At 37.9% G+C, this 18,957-nt stretch overlaps 1 protein-coding gene across 1 annotated transcript in view; it reads left to right on the forward strand.

Moving 5' to 3' along the window:
- The window catches only part of MKLN1 (muskelin 1), a 377,600-nt gene that overhangs the window by 18,297 nt on the left and 340,346 nt on the right, over positions 1–18,957 (forward strand). The window contains exon 2 of the mRNA XM_061165822.1: positions 3,087–3,211. Within this exon, the coding sequence (XP_061021805.1) occupies positions 3,195–3,211 (17 nt within the window). The 5' untranslated portion in view covers positions 3,087–3,194. The remainder of the gene's footprint in view (positions 1–3,086; positions 3,212–18,957) is intronic.

Genomic DNA, 18,957 nt, shown 5'->3' on the forward strand with positions numbered 1-18,957 from the left:
ATGTTACCCCACCCAAAGGGAAGCTCATACAAACATGAAAGTGTCAATGACTTTACATACATGCAGAATTAGTACATAGAATGGCAGTTTCCAAGTCCAACTGAGACGATAAGATTACTGCAGCCTAATGTATGTAAAGAGGAGAGTAATACTCACAAACGACTCATAATATGTGTGGCACAAGATGGTGAGAACTGTGCTGATTAAAATCAGAGTTGGGTGATAGGAATTGATTGGTTTTCATCTACACTTGGGAGAAAGTTTTGATCTGTGGAACAAAATGAACATTTTGGCCCTGTGATTTCTTTTAAGCAAGGTATTTTTCATCTTAAAATTTAAGGGCAAAGTAACAGCTTAATAAGCATGTTTTTCTAAAGCATGGCTTCCTTGTAAAACCAAAAAGAAGAACAAGCTCGCTATTACATCTCTAAAATGGAAGTTGCATTGTTGAACTCCTCATTTCATTCCTGCATACCTTGGTTTCTTCCATGCATCCTTTATAAAATGATAATAGCCCTTACTAGTATTTACATTATAAAAGGGTTGTTAATGTAAATTAGATCATATAAAATGGGTTATGATGTCTTCTTTGAAAGACAAGCATGATACACAAATGAGGTATTATTATTTAGTTTTTCCTTTTCAGTCTCCTTAAATGAGAACTAGATGAAGACTCTGCCCCTTAAGCAGTATCCAGTGGGTAAATGATTATTGAGTTGAGTAAAATGAAAAAAAAATCTTCAGCCAGAAACTCGGTTTGTGCAGCTTAGCTATTCTCCACACAGGACAAAAGTACCGTCTTTATTTGTGATGTTTACCACGATACTTCATCTCCTGTCTGTGCTGTAATCACAATCTGAAGACAGTTAAGCCTTCCAGTTCAGTCACAGTGTGCATTTTAGAGAACCTAGATATCCTGGAATGATTGCAATTGAGAATGTTTCATTTAATCAAGCCATGCAGCCAGTTTTGCTACTGATTTAGGGCCTAATTCAACTCCTGGTTTTTAGGCTCAGGTCACTATCACTGCAACCTTTTCAGGTTGGTTACTACCATTGCCTCTGCGCTCCCTATTAGCACCACCCAGGCCAGAACTTTCCTATCTTCTCTTTGGAGTACAAGTAACTAAGAGGGGTTGAGATTAGATGTGAGGAGTTGTTGTGAATGTCAGAAACTTTACTTCATGTCATGAAAGGGTGAGAATGGAAACACCAGCTGTGAAGGATTGAGGATAGCAGAGCTGGTGGTGGTAGGCTGCCTGTCCAGCATGACTATTCCTGGCCTCTGTGTGCGTAGTAACTCCAGCTGACTTCTAGCTCCTGGTGCCTGTTCTCTGACTGCGCCCTGCTCCTCCTGTCTTATCCAGACCCCTTACAGTGTTCATCCATTGTGTCTTGGTTCACCTTCAACACACAGGCCATCCCTACCAAGAGCATGGCAATGAGGTAATTAAGCTAATGCAAAGGTGGTAGGTGAGTCTTCACGGTGGCCTCATGTCCCTACTTTTGGAAAAAAATCTAGGGATTATATCTTCTACTTTGAAGGCAAATTTTTTGAAACAGTTGTCTACATTCACTGGTTCCACCGATTCCTCAGTTCACTGTGAGCTGCCTTCTGCCTCCACTGACCTGGCTCTCACCCAACTGGACAGATACCTTCTTGGAAATCCCTCCATAGATGCTTATCAAGCTTTTCTCACTTGATCTCTTGACAGCATTTACTGTTGTTGACCACAACCTGCTTGTTGAAATGTGCTTTTCCTTTGTCCTCTGTGATATCTCACTCCACTAGTTTCCCTCCTGAAACCTCTCTCTAGTTGCCCTCTCTCTGGCTTTATCTTCTCTTGATCTCCTTTTTTTGGGGGGGATGGGGGGGGGGTGGAGGAAATCCTTTCTCTGCCCACGTTTTAAGTTTTGATATTACTCTGGTTTCTCTCCTGGGCCCTTTTCTCTTCCATGACACTCTCCCCACAAAGCTCTTTCATCCCCTTGGATTCTATTGTTGCCTATCGTGTACTGATGCTTCCTAAACCTGTGCTCTCAGATTTCCAGATCAAACTGCCTCCTCATAACCTGTGAGTGTTCCCCAGGCATCCCAAACCAAACATGACCACAATTGGACTCATCTCTTAAGAAAATGTCTTAGTGAGTGATATCACTGTCCACCCAATGCGCTCAGTCGCTGAGTTGTGTCCAACTCTTTGTGACCCCCCCTGAATTATAGCCTGCCAGACTCCTCTGTCCATGGGATTATCCAGGGAAGAATACTGGAGTGGGGGCTGCCATTTCCTTCTCCAGGGACTCAGCTGTTCAAGTAAAAAAACTGAACACCAGTTTAAACTTCTCCCCTTCAAAACGCCATCACAAACTTCAAGCCATCACAAACTTCAGTAGATTATACTTCCTATATGACATGGCTTGTAAGGCTCTGTATAAATTGTTTCTGTTAACCTCTCCAGTTTCATTTCTGACCACTGTGTCTCAGCTATCCTGAACTATTTTCAGTATTCAGATTCTTGGTCATTTCTGTCACCTTCAAAATATGCATCTGTGTGCCCTCCATTGGAACAGATCTGCCTCACCTCTTTATTGGACTAACTTCTTCATACCTTGTAAGTCTCCATGTGCAAGCACTAACTTCCAATTCTCCCAAAGTCTGGGTTAGGTGTCCCTCCGAGAGTTCTTGATAGTCTTCTCTTTATAACACACTGTTTTATGGGAACTGCCTTTCCTGCTTCTGTCTTGCCCTCTACTGGAAGCTCTACTGAAAGGTTTCTGTAAGCAGGAAGCATATTTACTTCATTTACCTTTGGACTCATAGAACCAACAAAGTACTTGGTACAAAGTAGATGCTCAATGAATGAAAACAGAGGTTAAAATATCACTGTGAGAATAGACAATAAATTTCCAATCAGAGGATACAATTAGGATTTTACAAAACAAAGATTTATCAAGTCTCTTTGACATCAAAGAGATTTGAAGATTATCTAAAACTATTTAGAAGAATTTATCAACAATAGAATCATGAGCAGAGAGTAATTAATAGATTTAGATTTCAAATCTGTCCCTTATGGGCTTCTCTTCCAGAGTTCAGAATGCAGACTCTCTGAGCTGTATTTTGGGGTCCCCCAAGCATTCCATCCTCTCGACTCTCCATAAACTTTTGGATTCATAACCCACTCCATACTTGAGAAAATGGGGATTGGAATAAGGTAAGTGCTAGCTTTTCTATTTTTTTCCTCCATTACTTCATTTTCAACCATATACTATATTTGTAGAGCAATAATTTTTAAACTCTGTCGCAGTAATTTTTAAACTGTCTCTCTGGAGTCTTGATCAGGAGTTATGACTGACTTCCCTGCTTGTCTAGCTGGTCTCATAGTGTTTGAATATTCTATGCATATGATGAAATGTTGCAAAGTGCCTTGAAATATTATATCCTTTCAGATTTTCTTATTTCATGACTATTTAAATTCTTTATCATTATTCTGTTGAGTTTTTCCTAATATGACTCCATGTAGAAAAAAAAGTGAATTTTGAGAAACCAGAAAGACTTGCTGTCCACTTTTGGACAACATTTGGATCAGATGCACACTCAGAATGCAGGGCATGAGCAGTGTAAGCAAACTTCAGAAGCAACTCTGGTTCAGCCGCACTGCATGTGGACAACTCTTCACTGCACACCCACTGTGAACCTTCTCGAGCCCCTTGGTAATGTTCAGTCTCTAAGTCATATCTGACTTTTTGCAACCCCATGGACTGCAGCATGCCAGGCTTCCCTGTCCTTCACTGTCTCCCAGAGTTTGCTCAAACTCATGTTCATTGAGTTGGTGATGCCATCAACCCACCTCATCCTCTGTTTTCCCCTTCTCCTCCTACCCTCAATCTTTTCCAGCATCAGGGTCTTTTCCAGTGAGTCAGCTCTTCCCTTCAGGTGGCCGAAGTGTTGGAACTTCAGCATCAGTCAGTCAGTCAGTCAATTCAGTCGCTCAGTCGTGTCCAACTCTTTGCAACCCCATGGACTGCAGCATGCCAGGCTTCCCTGTCTATCACCAACTCCTGGAGCTTAGTCAAACTCATGTCCATCGAGTCAGTGATGCCAGCCAGTCTTTTCATTGTCTGTCATCCCCTTCTCCTGCCTTCAATCTTTCCCAGGATTAGGGTCTTCTCCAATGAATCAGTTCTTTGCATCAGGTGGTCAAAGTATTGGAGTTTCAGCTTCAGCATCAGTCCTTCCAAAGAATATTCAGAGTTGATTTCCTTTAGAATTCGCTGGTTTGATCTCTTTGCTCGAGCCCCTTACTTGCTTTCATTTTTAAAAAATTTATTATTTATCTTCATATTTGTTTATTGCTTATCCTCAAATTAGAATATAAGCTTTATAAGGGCAGGAATTTTGTTTTGTTCACCAGTATATGCTCAGAACTTGGAACAATAACTGTTTACATAATAGAAACTCAATATATATTGATTGAATGAACAGTGTCTTTTAAAACATTTTTAAGAGACTGATGCATACCCAGGCCTCTACAGATCTAATGTAAATCTAGCACAAAGCTTTGTTGCCCTTAACTTTTTGATGGATGGCTAAGATGATAACATTGACCACATATTGAATGAATTTACAGATGTAAATTGTTGTGCATCTGTAAATTATGCGCAACTGCAAAGGATAACCAATAAGTTGGATGATACAATCAGGATTCCCCTCCCCCTTATCAAATCCTGACAAAATGTAATGGTGAATCACACCTAACAATATAAAGGGACAGATTTAAAGCACTCAGAGTTCCCAAAATTCAATTGTACCAGTACAGGTTGGGGGCGAGATGACTTACAATTGCTCACGTAGGAAGATTTAGAGTCTCCTGTTGATTGTGAGTAGATGATGAGTCAACGCAGTGTGATGTAACTTCCAAAAAAGATCAATCTTTTGTTGTATTAATAGAAATATAGTGTTCAGGTCAGGAAGTAGTTCTCTAGTACTCACAGGTGATCGGGTCAGATTTGTTTCGCTTTATGAATTCTGATCTTCAGCCTTTAAGAAAACCATTAATAAACAAAAGGTTCTTCAAGAAGAGTTTAAAAGGGTAAAATGGGATCTTATAATCAGTGTCATATCAGAAATGATTAAAGGGTCTAAGAGTTTGTGTTGGTGTGTGAGGTGGAGGGAGAGAGCTAGCACCTTCCGAAGTGAGAAGTGCTGTCCTGCAAGGCAAGTTATATTTCTTCTGGGTAATCCCAATAGATTGAACACCCTTGAGTAGAAGATATAAGTATGTATGTTACAACCCATTAGAATTTGTCAACAATTACTATGTTTGCCCAGTAATCAGGTGGACAACTGGTGGAGGTTGTAAGTTCCTTGACCCTGGTGGTGTTCAAGCAGAAACTGGGCACACATACCTCATTTCCTGAATACATTTGTGATGGAAGTTCAAACACTGGGGTAATGGATTGGATTAATCACAATAGCAAACACACATTGGGTGCTTACTATATGACCAGTACTGTAATAAATATTAATGTGGGTTATTATTTTTATACATCAATCTTACTCCATCATGAAAGTGAAAGTGAAAGTCACTCAGTTGTGTTCAACTCTTTGCAACCCCATGGACTATACAGTCCATGCAATTCTCCAGGCCAGAATACTGGAGTGGATAGCTGTTTCCTTCTTCAGGGGATCTTCCCAACCCAGAGATCAAACCCAGGTCTCCCGCATTGCAGGTGGATTCTTTACCAGCTGAACCACCAGGGAAGTCCAAGAATGCTGGAGTTGGTAGCCAATCCCTTCTCCAGTGGATCTTCCCAACCCAGGAATCAAACCAGGGTCTCCTGCATTGCAGGCAGATTCTTTACCAGCTGAGCTACCAGCAAAGCGGAAACTGAGGCTTCAAGGGGTTAAGTAACTTGCCCAAGGTCTTAACACCTTGTACAAAGCAGAGCAAGGATTTTAACTTATGCAGTCAAATCCCTGATTTTAACTTATTATTCTAAGGAGTCCTACTAAAAAAAAATAATTTTTAACTTTTTATTTTTTATTGGAGTATAGTCGATTAACAGTGTTGTGATAGTATCAGGTGAACGGCAAATGGACTCAGCCACACATACACATGTATCCATTCTCCCCTGAACGCCCCTCTCTGCTATATTTTAAATGGATAACCAACAAAGACCTACTGTATAGCACAGGGAACTCTGCTCAGTGTTATCTGGCTGCCTGGATGGGAGGGAAAACCATTCTTTCCTACCGAGATTCCATCATTGTAATGAAGTAATCAAACCAAAGAGCTTATTATCTTCTGTTGTAAATGACTCTGTAATGAATAGGTTATTTCAACAGAGTATGCAGGCGCTAAATTAGCCTGGGCAGTTGCTACTTGTGGTACAATATATGCAGCACAGCATGGGGCCTGGCACACAATAGGTGCTCAATAATTATTTGTTAAGGGACAAGAATGAGTGGACTGCAACCATATAAGCTGCATTTGAAATGGCAGAATCTCAATGCATTGTGTCTGAAGGAAAACAAGCACATTTCTGGGTGGTCGAGGTGAGGACAGTTGGCAAAAAGTGATAACCCATCATTCCTAGCAGAGGCCTTGGGAATTCCTGCCCAGTTGCTTGGACAATATTCATTTAAACAAATATTTATTGAGTACCTATCCTGTGCCAGGTATGTCCAACATGCTGAGGGTGCAGAGGTGAATCAGCGGATGCACTGTTAGTGGGGGAGATGGACAGGTAAGCAGATTCTTATGATACAGTGTGTTGAGAGCTTAGCAGGTGTGTGTGTGTGTGTGTGTGTGTGTGTGTGTGTGTGTGTGTTAAGTATTATAGGGACACAGAGCAGAAAGGACCTGATTCTACTTGGTTGAAGGATTTGTCCAATACTTGATTATGTTTTCAAAATGACTGTCATGTGTGTTGCATGAGCTTATTTGGTCTTCATACAGACTGCATGAAATTGTGATCCCATTTTGAACAAAGATCAAATAGAGTATTATGGAGGTTAGGTGAGCTCCCCAAGATCATGTCGCCAGTAATAATAATTGTTGGTGTTTATGGAGTGCTTAGGTTACCTGAGGTTCTGTTCTGAGCCATATTAAGATGGTTCATCTTCAAAACTCTACAAGGTCATTATTAATTTTATTGCTGTTTTACAAATGAGAAAACTGAGGCACAAGATCTAAGTAATTTGCCTGGAGTCGTATGGCTAGAAAGTGGAAAAGCCAGGATTTGCACCAATCTTTTCTGGCGTTAGCAGGCACACACTTACCCAGTGCACTAAATTACCTTTAACTGGTCCCCTGAAGAGCTGGAGATTCTTAGATTCTGATTGTAAGTTCAACTTTCTTTCAAGTGACTTTGTTCTTTAGCAATGTTATTGATACATCCAAATGAGAGAAATAGTGTGCGCCTGCCTACAAGGAGAGGTTGTGTAGGTTAGGCATCCCTGAAAGTGTTTTGGGAGAGGTATGGCAAAATCTAAGCTCTCCAAAATCACCACAGATGGTGACTGCAGCCATGAAATTAAAAGACGCTTGCTCCTTGGAAGGAAAGCTATGACCAACCTAGACAGCATATTAAAAAGCAGAAACGTTACTTTGCCGACAAAGATCCACCTAGTCAAAGCTGTGGTTTTTCCAATAGTCATGTATGGATGTGAGAGTTGGACCATAAAGAAAGCTGAGCGCCGAAGAATTGATGCTTTTGAACTGTGGTATTGGAGAAGACTCTTGAGAGTCCCTTGAACTTCAAGGAATTCAAACCAGTTCATCCTAAAGGAAATCAGTCCTAAATATTCATTGGAAGGACTGATGCTGAAGCTGAAACTCCAATACTTTGGCCACCTGATGTGAAGAATTGACTCACTGGAAAAGACCCTGATGCTGGAAAAGATTGAAGGCAAGAGGAGAAGAGGACAACAGAGGATGAGTTGGTTGGATGGCATCACCGACTCGATGAGTTTGAGTAAGCTTCGGGAGCTGGTGATGGACTGGGAAGCCTAGCGTGCTACAGTCTGTGGGGTCACAAAGAGTCAGATACGACTGAGCGACTGAACTGAACTGATGATAAAATCTAATACTGGCATTGGTTGTGATTTCAGGGTTTTTCAGGGCAGCCAGAATTTGGCCTTTTGTTTTCCAGGCCAGCAAGTCTGGGCTCTAGGCACTATGATATGTTACACATAGGAACTAGCCACCAGTACTTACTTGCAGCCTTTTAAAATTTGGCTTAAATTTTTCTAAAAGAAGACAACAAGATGTGAAACATTAAGAATGAAACAAGTTAAATTCAATACCTTATATGTAAGCAAGAGTGGAGATACAGAAAAGGAGAAATGAAGCACATAATTGCTTAAATCGTCCAAGCTTTCTCTCCGTAATAAAAATTCTTGGATTGAAAAATAGTTCAATCCAATGGTATTGTACCTTAATAATTAGGTTGGGTTTCCTCTGTGGTAAATCTCAGAGAGAATTGGTTATTAAAATGAATGAAGTAGATTACCCTTCCCTCAGTAATTACTACTTCAGCTAATGTGAATATTACCTGTATGATTGAGTCTACTCCATTTTTAAGACACCCATCTCCAGTAATTTTTGAAGATTCAGTAATTTAAAAGTCGACAGTGGGTGGGAATTTCTGTGGTAGGCAGAGGGACAGAAAAGGTCAATGTTCTTCGACATTCTTTCCTTCAAATCAAGTTTTTTGGTTTCAGTTGGTTTTCAGTGTTCTGTTACGAATGGAGACCTAGTAGATATAACTGATTTATCTTAGCCTTTGTGTTTATAGATTTCTGTTTTCTTGGCTTCAGGTCCTTGGAAACGTTTGTTTTGATGGTGGCAGGAGAGTTAGTCATGTTTTATTTTTGTTGTTCCCATTTATTTTTAAGATCTTTTAGTTCAAGTCCACTTATAAGGTGTTATATAACCTGTATTTATGTTTCCACAAAAAAAAAAAAAAAAAATTCCTAGTAGTAATTCTAGTACACTCATAAAAACAGTTAATAATTTGATGCACATCAGAATGATTCTGTGATATTAGTAAGCTGGAACTAGGATATGCTTTGGGAAAATGTGTTTGAAACTTGTAATTGGATTTAGCATTTACATATGAAATTTCAAGTTTCTTAGATCAATTATTTTTGAGTTACCAAGCAGCCAAATTCTTCTTTTCTTTTCATTACTGAGTCAACAAAAGTTGGAAAATTCTTTTCTCACATATTCCATTCTTTAACTGAGCCTGAAGGTAAATGACTTTTTAAAAAGCCACATCTCAAACAAACAATTTTACATGAGGTTATGAGTAAATGAATAGAATGGGCTCTCCTGGCATTGGGGATGTGCGTCTAATTAGAACTCTCAATCTTCCAAACATATCATTTACTAACAACTGAGGTTTTTAATTCTTAACTTTGAGTCCATTTGGATGGAAACAAGTGACCCTTGTTGGAAATATATCAAGAACCAACTTTCTCAGGTTGACCTTTAGTTTGTTGGTCACCAAATCAAAACACTATTTATTCCCAGGCTTAAAGATGTCTGTACCTTCTTAAATTTGTTGTAAGATCAAGTAAGAAAGCACTGCTTTGCTGCTGTGAACAGGTTGCCTTCTCTCTTTTCCTTGATGCCTCTTAGTTTCTTCATGAGAGATAATGCATCTTAGCCAGCTCCATGCATGAAGCAATATGAAGCACGCTGCACCTCTTGCCATCCTCCGTTGTGGGTGGGAGGAAGACAACTGTTTTTACAACGAGAAGACGAATATCAGCCTTCAAACTGACTTGACATACTTCCTGGTCCAGAGCTCCATACTAGGCACCAAAGACTGTTACAAATGCTCTCAAGAGCCAATGTTCATAACTTACAAGAAGTAACATAAAATTTGCATCTATTAGAGTACTTTGTGACCTTGAGCAAGCAATTTAACCTCCCTCCAAAATAACTATTTCATAGTGTTATTATAGCAAATCATTGATATTATATATATGAAAATACACAAAGCCTAGCACATAGTTGCAAATGAAGGTTGAATTTATGTGAAGCATATAATTAACCATCCATGGAACCTCAAATGGACAAATGAATCCAAATTGACATCTGTCTCTAATCAGTTTTAAATCAGAAAATTTCACTTCTAAATGAATCACTCCATCTACCAATGACTTTGCTTCATAGTCTACATTCAGAGCAAAATGTTACTTAAGTGATAGTCTGTTAATGTATTTCATAACAGGAGCTGACTATGGTTTCTTTAGGAGAAAATCACAAGTAAAAAAAAGAAGGAAAATTATATAAATGAGAGGGCTTTATTTAGAAATAAATGAAGAAGGGACAGTTATCTGATAATAGAACATTCAAATCATGATATAATTATATGTCTACATGTAATTACAAAATATAATTGTATTTATGTTGGTTTAAACATTTTTTTCTAATCTTAAAGGACTAATTTTCTCGTAATTGAATGACAAACTCTGTAGTACCTCGTATTAACTATTAATAAGCTAAAAATACCCATTAACTATCTTTTTCTTAATTCCCTCTACTGTCATGGACTTACATTTATCTCAGCAATACAAAAAGAATGATTTAAATTGCTTGCTCTTTCTGCTTATTAGAAAGGAGGAGAAAGAACCATTCCTCCGAACCACTTAACTATGAAAAAAGGACTCTCCCAAGTTGCCAGGAACTAACACAGTAGTAAAATTACAAGAAAATTTTGTTAAGAAATCTTTTCTCATCTGCAAGTTATTTGACTGAAACCTGAGGTGCTGAATTTCAGCACAAAGGTGACTTTGGAAGAGAAAGTTTGTGCCAAACTGGATCAGTTGTTTTTGTGTTATGTAAGGAGGCAAAAAGAATTAACTATTTACTCCTAAGCTATAAATTTAAGATTACCCTAGTACACCAAATGAGAGAATGTCCAAACCACAAACCTTACCTTAGCCTTATATTTTCATGAACTATTTTCTGTACCCACTCAAAACTAAATATAATTAAATATTAAGTAATTTGCATTGCCCCAATATATTTTAAAAGTACAAAGTTATTTTACTAATTACTTCAGAAGTGAACTCTAGTTGAATTGTAAAAAATGGTATTATTAAACAACTTAAAACATTTTTTAAAAAAATAATTTTTCCTGATTATATACAATATAAGTGCAATATAAAAATATAGAATATGCAGTACAGTAAAAACAAAAAAGTAAAAATCACCAAAATCACCCACAATTCTATCATCCAGAGATAATCACCATCCATACTATGCTATATCCCTTGCAATGGGTATTCACACATACACAAACCCATCATATGTAAATATCTATTACTGTTTTATTATAGAAAATTTAAAACATGAACAAAAGTAGACAGAAAGCATCATGGACCTTTTGTACCTATCAACTTATGATGACCAAACCAAACCATCAACTCCCTCTTCTTCTTCCCCACTTGTTTTACTTTAAAGCAAATTCCAGGAATTGTATCATCTCATTCACAAATATTTCAATATGGATCTTTAAAAGATAAGGCTTTAAAACACAACACTTAAAAAAAAAAAAAAAAAAAAAACACTTATCACATCCAAACCAATTAGCAATGATTTCTTACTAATATTAAATAATTAAGTCATTGTTTAAAATTTCAATTGTCTCATGAATGTCATCATAGTTTATTTTCATAGATTGTTTCAAGCAGAATCCAAATAAGGTTCACACGATGAGATTGGCTGATTTATCTGTTAAATCTCTTTAAATATAAGTGGGTTTCCAAATAGCCTTTTTTCTTCCAAATTATTTGTTGAAGAAACCAAGTTGTTTGTCCTGTAGAACGTCCCACAACCTAGACTTTTTCTCATTGTATCCCCATAGTATAGTCTAACATGTTCTTCCTCTGTCCTCTACAGTACCTGCAACTGGGTTTAACAGATTCAGTTGGGACTTTTGTTGTTGTCATTGTTTGTTTGTTTGTTTTGGCAAGACTGTTTCATACATAGTAAAGTGTTTTGCATAATGTATAATAATCTCTTCTTTTATGTTACCTGGAGTCATTAGTTTGTTTATTGTTGTTGTTGTCATAAGTTGTGTCTGACTCTTTGTGACCCCATGGACTGCAGCATACCGGGTTCCTCTGTCCTCCAGTATCTTCCGGCGTTTGTTCAAATTCATGTCTGTTGAGTCAATAATGCTATTTAGTCATCTTATCCATTAATTTATTCAAGACTGCAAAATGGCTAGATTTTATATCCTGTTGTTCCTTGAATTGATTTTCTAGCATGTACCAATGGTGGCTAAGTAGATGTTTTGTGATTTTGCTTTTTAAGTTTGTTTGTCTTTAAATTATCATTCAAACTCATAACTAGAAACTTCATTAATTTGTTTCATACATCATGTTTGTTATTCTTATTAAAGCTGAAATTAACACTTCTTTGGTCTGTGGCAGCATCTTCAAATTACCTCCTGACTTTTGACATGACCCTAGTAGTCTTTGATATTGCCTCTGCTAGTTGGTATAATAAGATGATCTAGGCTTATCTTGTATAATTTACATGGTACAAATCTATTTAATATTTAAGACTTGAGTATATATAAATATAATACAAAACCATAGGATGGAAACTATTTATAATAGCAAAAGACTGGAAACAACCCAAATGCTCATAAATAGAGGACTGATTGAACAGAGTATGGTACAATCTTACAGTAGAGTTATTTGCAGTTATAAAATGACATTAGGAATCTTTAGTTCTTTAGGTATACTTATGTGGGTTGAGCTCTAAGATATATTTTATGTAAAGCAGAAAGAGGGAAAAAAGTAAGTCTAGGATGCTGCCATGTGTGTAAGAATGGGTATAAATGTATATACATGCACACATTTATATATATACATGAGTGTGTGAAAGTTGCTCAGTTGTGTCCGACTCTTTGCGACCCCATGGACTATACTTCTTCAGGCCAGGATACTGGGGTGGGTACCCGTTCCTTTCTCCAGAGGATCTTACCAACCCAGGAATCAAACCCAGGTCTCCAGGCAGATTCTTTACCAGCTGAGCTACCAGGGAAGGAAGCCCAATATATATACATACATATATGCATGCATATATATATATATACATACATATATGCATGCATATATATACATACATATATATGCATACATATATATACATACATATATATGCATACATATATATGTAGATTTGATTTGGATTTGAATCATGTAAATATTTTTCATAATTACAAAATACTAATTTTTTTAAAATGCATTTCCTAATTTTAAAAAACATAATTATATTATATCCAGCTGGTAACATACGGAGAACTATTTCAAATAACTTTAAGACACAGTAATTTGACTACATATCCCTAATGAGATATAAGGACAAAAAGGAAGTGCAAAAATATTTGTTAACAGCCTTTGGTAATCATTTTGTTGCTAGTAGTATCACCACTTGGTTCACGTACTGTTGAAACCTTGCTTGGAGAATTTTGAGCATTACTTTGCTAGCGTGTCAGCTGAATGCAATTGTGTGGTAGTTTAAGGAAAAGGCTACCCACTCCAGTATTCTGGCCTGGAGAATTCCATGGACTATATAGTCCATGGGGTCACAAAGAGTCGCACACGACTGAGCGACTTTCACTTTCACTTTGAACATTCTTTGGCGTTGCCTAGAACTTCCAGATGTTCAAGCTGGATTTCAAAAAGGTGGAGGAACCAGAAATCAAATTGCCAACATCCGTTGGATCATCAAAAAAGCAAGAGAGTTCCAGAAAAACATCTGCTTCTTTGACTACACCAAAGCCTTTGACTGTGTGAATCACAACCAACTGTGGAAAATTCTTAAAGAGATGGGAATACCAGACCACCTTACCTGCCTCCTGAGGAATCTGTATGCAGGTCAAGAAGCAACAGTTAAAATTGGACATGGAACAACAGACTGGTTCCAAATTGGGAAAGCCTATATATTTTCACCCTGCTTATTTAACTTATATGCAGAGTACATCATGCAAAATGCTGGGCTGGTTGAAGCACAAGCTGGAATCAAGACTGCTGGGAGAAGTATCAATAACCTCAGATATGCAGATGACACCACCCTTATGGCAGAAAGCAAAGAGGAACTAAAGAATCTCTTGATGAAGCTGAAAGAAGAGAGTGAAAAAGCTGACTTAAAACTCCAACATTCAAAAAAACTAAGATCATGACATCTGGTCCCATTACTTAATGGCAACTAGATGGGTAAACAATGGAAACAGTAACCAGACTTTATTTTTGGGGACTGCAAAATCACTGCAGATAGTGACTGCAGCCGTGAAATTAAAAGATTCTTGCTCCTTGGAAGAACAGCTATGACCAACATAGACAGCGTAATAAAAAGCAGAGATATTACTTTGCGAACAAAGGTCCATATAGTCAAAGCTATGGTTTCTCCAATAGTCGTGTATGGATGTGAGGGCTGGACCCTAAAGAAAGCTGAGTGCCAAAGAATTGATGCTTTTGAACTGTGGTGTTGGAAAAGACGCTTCAGAGTCTCTTGGACAGCCAAGAGATCAAACCAGTCATTCTTAAAGGAAATCAACCCTGAATATTCATTGGAAGGACTGATGCTCAAACTGAAACTCCAAAATTTTGGCCACTGGATGCGAAGAGCCGACTCATTAGAAAGGACCCTGATGCTGGGACAGATTGAAGGTGGGAGAAGGGGATGACAGAGGATGAGATGGTTGGATGGTATTACTGACTCAATGGACAATGAAGGATGGAAGCCTGGTGTGCTGCAGTCCATGAGGTCGCCAAGAGTCAGACACAACTGAGCGACTGAACAGTAACTATATATATACATACATACTTGTAATGAATATATGTATAACATCAGTTTAGCCATTCTTCTATTTTTGGACATTTAGATTGATTCCAATTTGTTGTAGTTATGTATAATACTGCAGCAAAGCATCTGTGCACATCTTTTTATCTCTTTAGTACAAATTTCTATAAGTCAAATCACCTGGCCAGAGGGTAAGAACATATTTAAGTTCTTGATTAATATTAACATTGTCCAATAGCCTCTAGAAAGTTTCTAGCAGGATACACACCAAGCAACAGTGTTTCATCACATGAATAGTTATAAATATTCACACTGACATGTTTCTGTCAATATGATTTAAGTCAGGTAATCACTCCCGTTTTTTCTTTGCTATTCTCTCTTTGATTTTCTTGTAGAAAACATTAAAAATTAAAAATGCCACATGGAAAAACTACACTGATGTAATATTTACATTATGAATTAATAACTTTCTTAAACAAAGATTAGAATGGCTTTATCAAACTAAACGTATTACTTATAAATTAATGTGTGGAATTGCTAATGCTTTAGTTGCAAACAGACATATAATGAATGTATTAAGTTATTAATTTTTATAGCTCTTTGGTAAATTAGTAGCTACTTTGGAACTCTTGAGATTTTCAGTTATAATCTTACCTTCGCAGGGTTTGTTACATGTAAAACTTTATTTTTCTGATATAGTTTAGAAAGTTAAGGAACTTTGCAAACATCACTTACATGTACCTTATATATACAGTTCCACATGAATAATGAAAGCAAAAAAGAAAAGGATAACAGATTAAAAAAAAATAGGCTGTAAGAGCTGTAGAAGGATCTTAAAGATCATCTGATCTAACCGCTTCGCTTAATACACTGGGAATCTAAGGCAAAAGGCAGTTATGTAACTTCCCTGAGGTCATACAACTGATTTGTAACAGGGTAAGATAAAAATCCAAATCTCATTCAACATAATGTCCTATCCATGTAGCTTCTCAGAATTAGCAAAACCTGAACACAAAATGCAAAATTAAAATAATTGTTGCATTGGAGAAATGGGATTTAAGGTGTCTTCCTTTGAAATTCTACTGTTATGCTATCTTCTCATTGAAAAAAAAAACTCAAAATAGACCAACAACTACATTATAAAATCAGGTAAAAGACCACTTCTGTTATATGAAAGCTAGAAATAGATTATTTTAACAGTTGGGATTTATAGCAATCAAAATACACAGCATTTGAAAGATGTATATATGTACATATATATATACACACATATATATAGTTGTTGTTTAGTTGCTAAGTCTTGCGATTCCATGGATTGTAGCTCACCAGGCTTCTCCGTCCATACACACATTATTGCAGTCACTTCACTGTTACTATCTCATTGAATTCTAACACTCATCTCAAGCACAGAGTTTGTGAGACTTGCCGCCAGGTGTTCCCATGAGTGTCAGGGTCAGGATTTGAACCTAGGTATTCACAGACACAGTGTATTGTTTGCAGTTTCAAGCCTCAGCCGTCAATTTCATTGCTGCTGAGGGGTCCTGTGATTGTTTGACCCTCCTCAGCTCTCTCCCCACAATGTCAAAGTTTCCACCTTAGAAATCCATTTGCTTGAATAACATAATGGAATTCCTTAGGGCAAAAATTTTTAGAAACACGTCTTTGAAACCCTTTACTTGCCACTTGCTAAGTATGTGACTTTTCTTTCACTATCAGTAATGTAGATATGACAGTACCTACCTCATTGGATTATTGGAGGAGTAAAGAAAATAAATTATATCTACTTTTTAGTAGGATACTTAACTCACAGTAAATATTCAGTAAGCAATATCTGTCATCAGCTATCTTTGCCATCACCATCAATATTATTAATATCTTTATTAACACTATCATATTTCTTTCCTATTGACCACTTTTTAAATGTAAAATCCTGTGGAAGCAATAATGCATTATTCCAGGGACTGGTGACTCATGGGTTGTTTTTCTCCTGACAGGAGCGAGCAGACGTAATAAAGCTCAGGAGAGGAGAGGGAGAGATGGAAAAGAGGAGTGGAGGCCTGGAGGACAGAGCTTTTGGGCTAAGTTTACAGAACAGGTCACTATAAGTCCCATGCTCTGTTAGGGGATCCTGTCACCTTTATCAGCTTTTAGAATGCTTACTTGAGAATGGGGAAGACCACTGTTCCCAGGCCATGGAGACAGACTGTCGCTGCTCAAGGAGTCGTACACACCGTGGCCACTGCCTGTCCAGGCTGCAGGGGTGGAAGAGGGCGAATAACCCTCAGCAAATGCTTCTGTTTACTGTGCCTGGAAACAGGCCTTTTGCCATGGAAAATTTTCTCATTGTACTCATAGGTACAGGACCTGTATTGCACAATACAGAAGATCTTATTAAGATTTCTTGCTGACCTATGTACATGCTGTGCTTGAAGCCCAAAGGCCGTTTGCCATTTTGGGGTGTTGTTCCACTTTTTGCTCAGGGGTAAGGTTTTAAGGTGGCTTACAGGAGCATCCCTACACTCTTCTCTAAAATCTTCCTCTGGTCAGGGATCCCTGAAGTCTTCCTGTTTTATGCTACCAGCTTCTCTTAAGATCTGCATACTCTTATTTCCAGTGTTTTATTTCACGCTTTTCATTGTTATGACAAGAACATAAGCACATGGTAAAAATAAAATAGTGCTAAAGGGTATTCAGTGAAAAGTACATCTCATTCCTATTCCCATCCCCAGTGCCACTGCCCAGAAGTAACCGTTGTCCATTCATTCATTCAGAAAACATGGCCTCGTGCCTTCTTTGTTCACGATACTTACGGCTGAGTAGCAAACAGACAGGTAATAGTATTATTAATAATAAGAGTTGATGGGCCATGAAGAAGATCCAAAAGTAATTATCATATGGAATATCAAAAAGTGATAAATGTTACAGACAGAAACAAAAAAGGGAGGAGGATAGAGTGATGTTTGAACAAGCAAAGAGGGAAGGAGGTATTGTGAGGAGCATTCCAAACAAAGGGACAGCACGCTCTAGCAAGGCTGGCAGGCTATTGGGACAGCACTTTAAATATTTATGTTTATTTGTAAAACACTCATATCTATCACAGATCAGACATTCTTCTGAGCACTTTATAGATGTTAATTCTGTTAATCCTTACAAGAAGCCCAGGCACTCTTATCTTCCCCATTGTAAAGGGGAATTGAGCCACAGAAGAATTAGGAACATTGTTTAAAGTCATGAAGCTAGTGAGCAGTGAGAGCTAGACTTCCACACAGGCTGTCTGGTTTTGTCTGACTCATTTCTTAGCTGCTACACTCTGTTGCCACAGAGTAGGCAGGCAGTATTGGAGACCTATGGGGCCATGCTGAGGGCAAGATGACGGTAATGGGAGAGCCTTGAACAGAAGAGTGACAGGTACATTCTTTCAGAAAATTCTGACATATCTGTATGCATTTATATACGTGTACATGGGCTTCCCTGGTCACTCAGCAGTAAAGAATCCACCTGCAATGCAGGAGCCGCAGAAGACCTGGGGTGGGAAGATCCCCTGGAGCAGGGCGTGGCAACCTACTCCAGTATGCTTGCCTGGAGAATGTGATGTACAGAGGACCCTGGCAAGCTATATAGTCCGTAAGGTCACAAAGAGTGGGACATGACTAAGGTGGCATAGCATGTACACACGTATATGTGTGCATATATGTGTGTGCCCTTGAGGTTTGTGTCCTTTTAGTAGTTAATATGATTAATGTTAAAATGTAAAACAATTTTAATTTATGAGAAGGAGAGAAAGACTTGATATTGTGTATGTTGAAGTTAAAGATGATATCTTAGCAAATAATATTTGGGGCACAGGTGATTTCTTCTATTTTTAAAGTCTTACAAATACTATTCTATTCTGGGGCTTTGGCAGTACTTATGTATCTGACTGTGCATCCGTAGGAAAACAAATCAACTTTCTTTTTTTAACAATTCAGTGGTTTTTAGTATATTCACAGTGTTGTACAACCATTGCCATTGCCATTATCCAATTCCAAAATATTTCCAACTCAAAAGAAACTCTTCAAGAGATGGGAATACCAGACCACCTTTCCTATCTCCTGAGAAACCTGTATGCAAGCCAAGATGCAACAGTT

Source organism: Dama dama, chromosome 18, assembly GCF_033118175.1.
Source record: "Dama dama isolate Ldn47 chromosome 18, ASM3311817v1, whole genome shotgun sequence".
NCBI classification, from domain to species: Eukaryota; Metazoa; Chordata; class Mammalia; order Artiodactyla; family Cervidae; genus Dama; species Dama dama.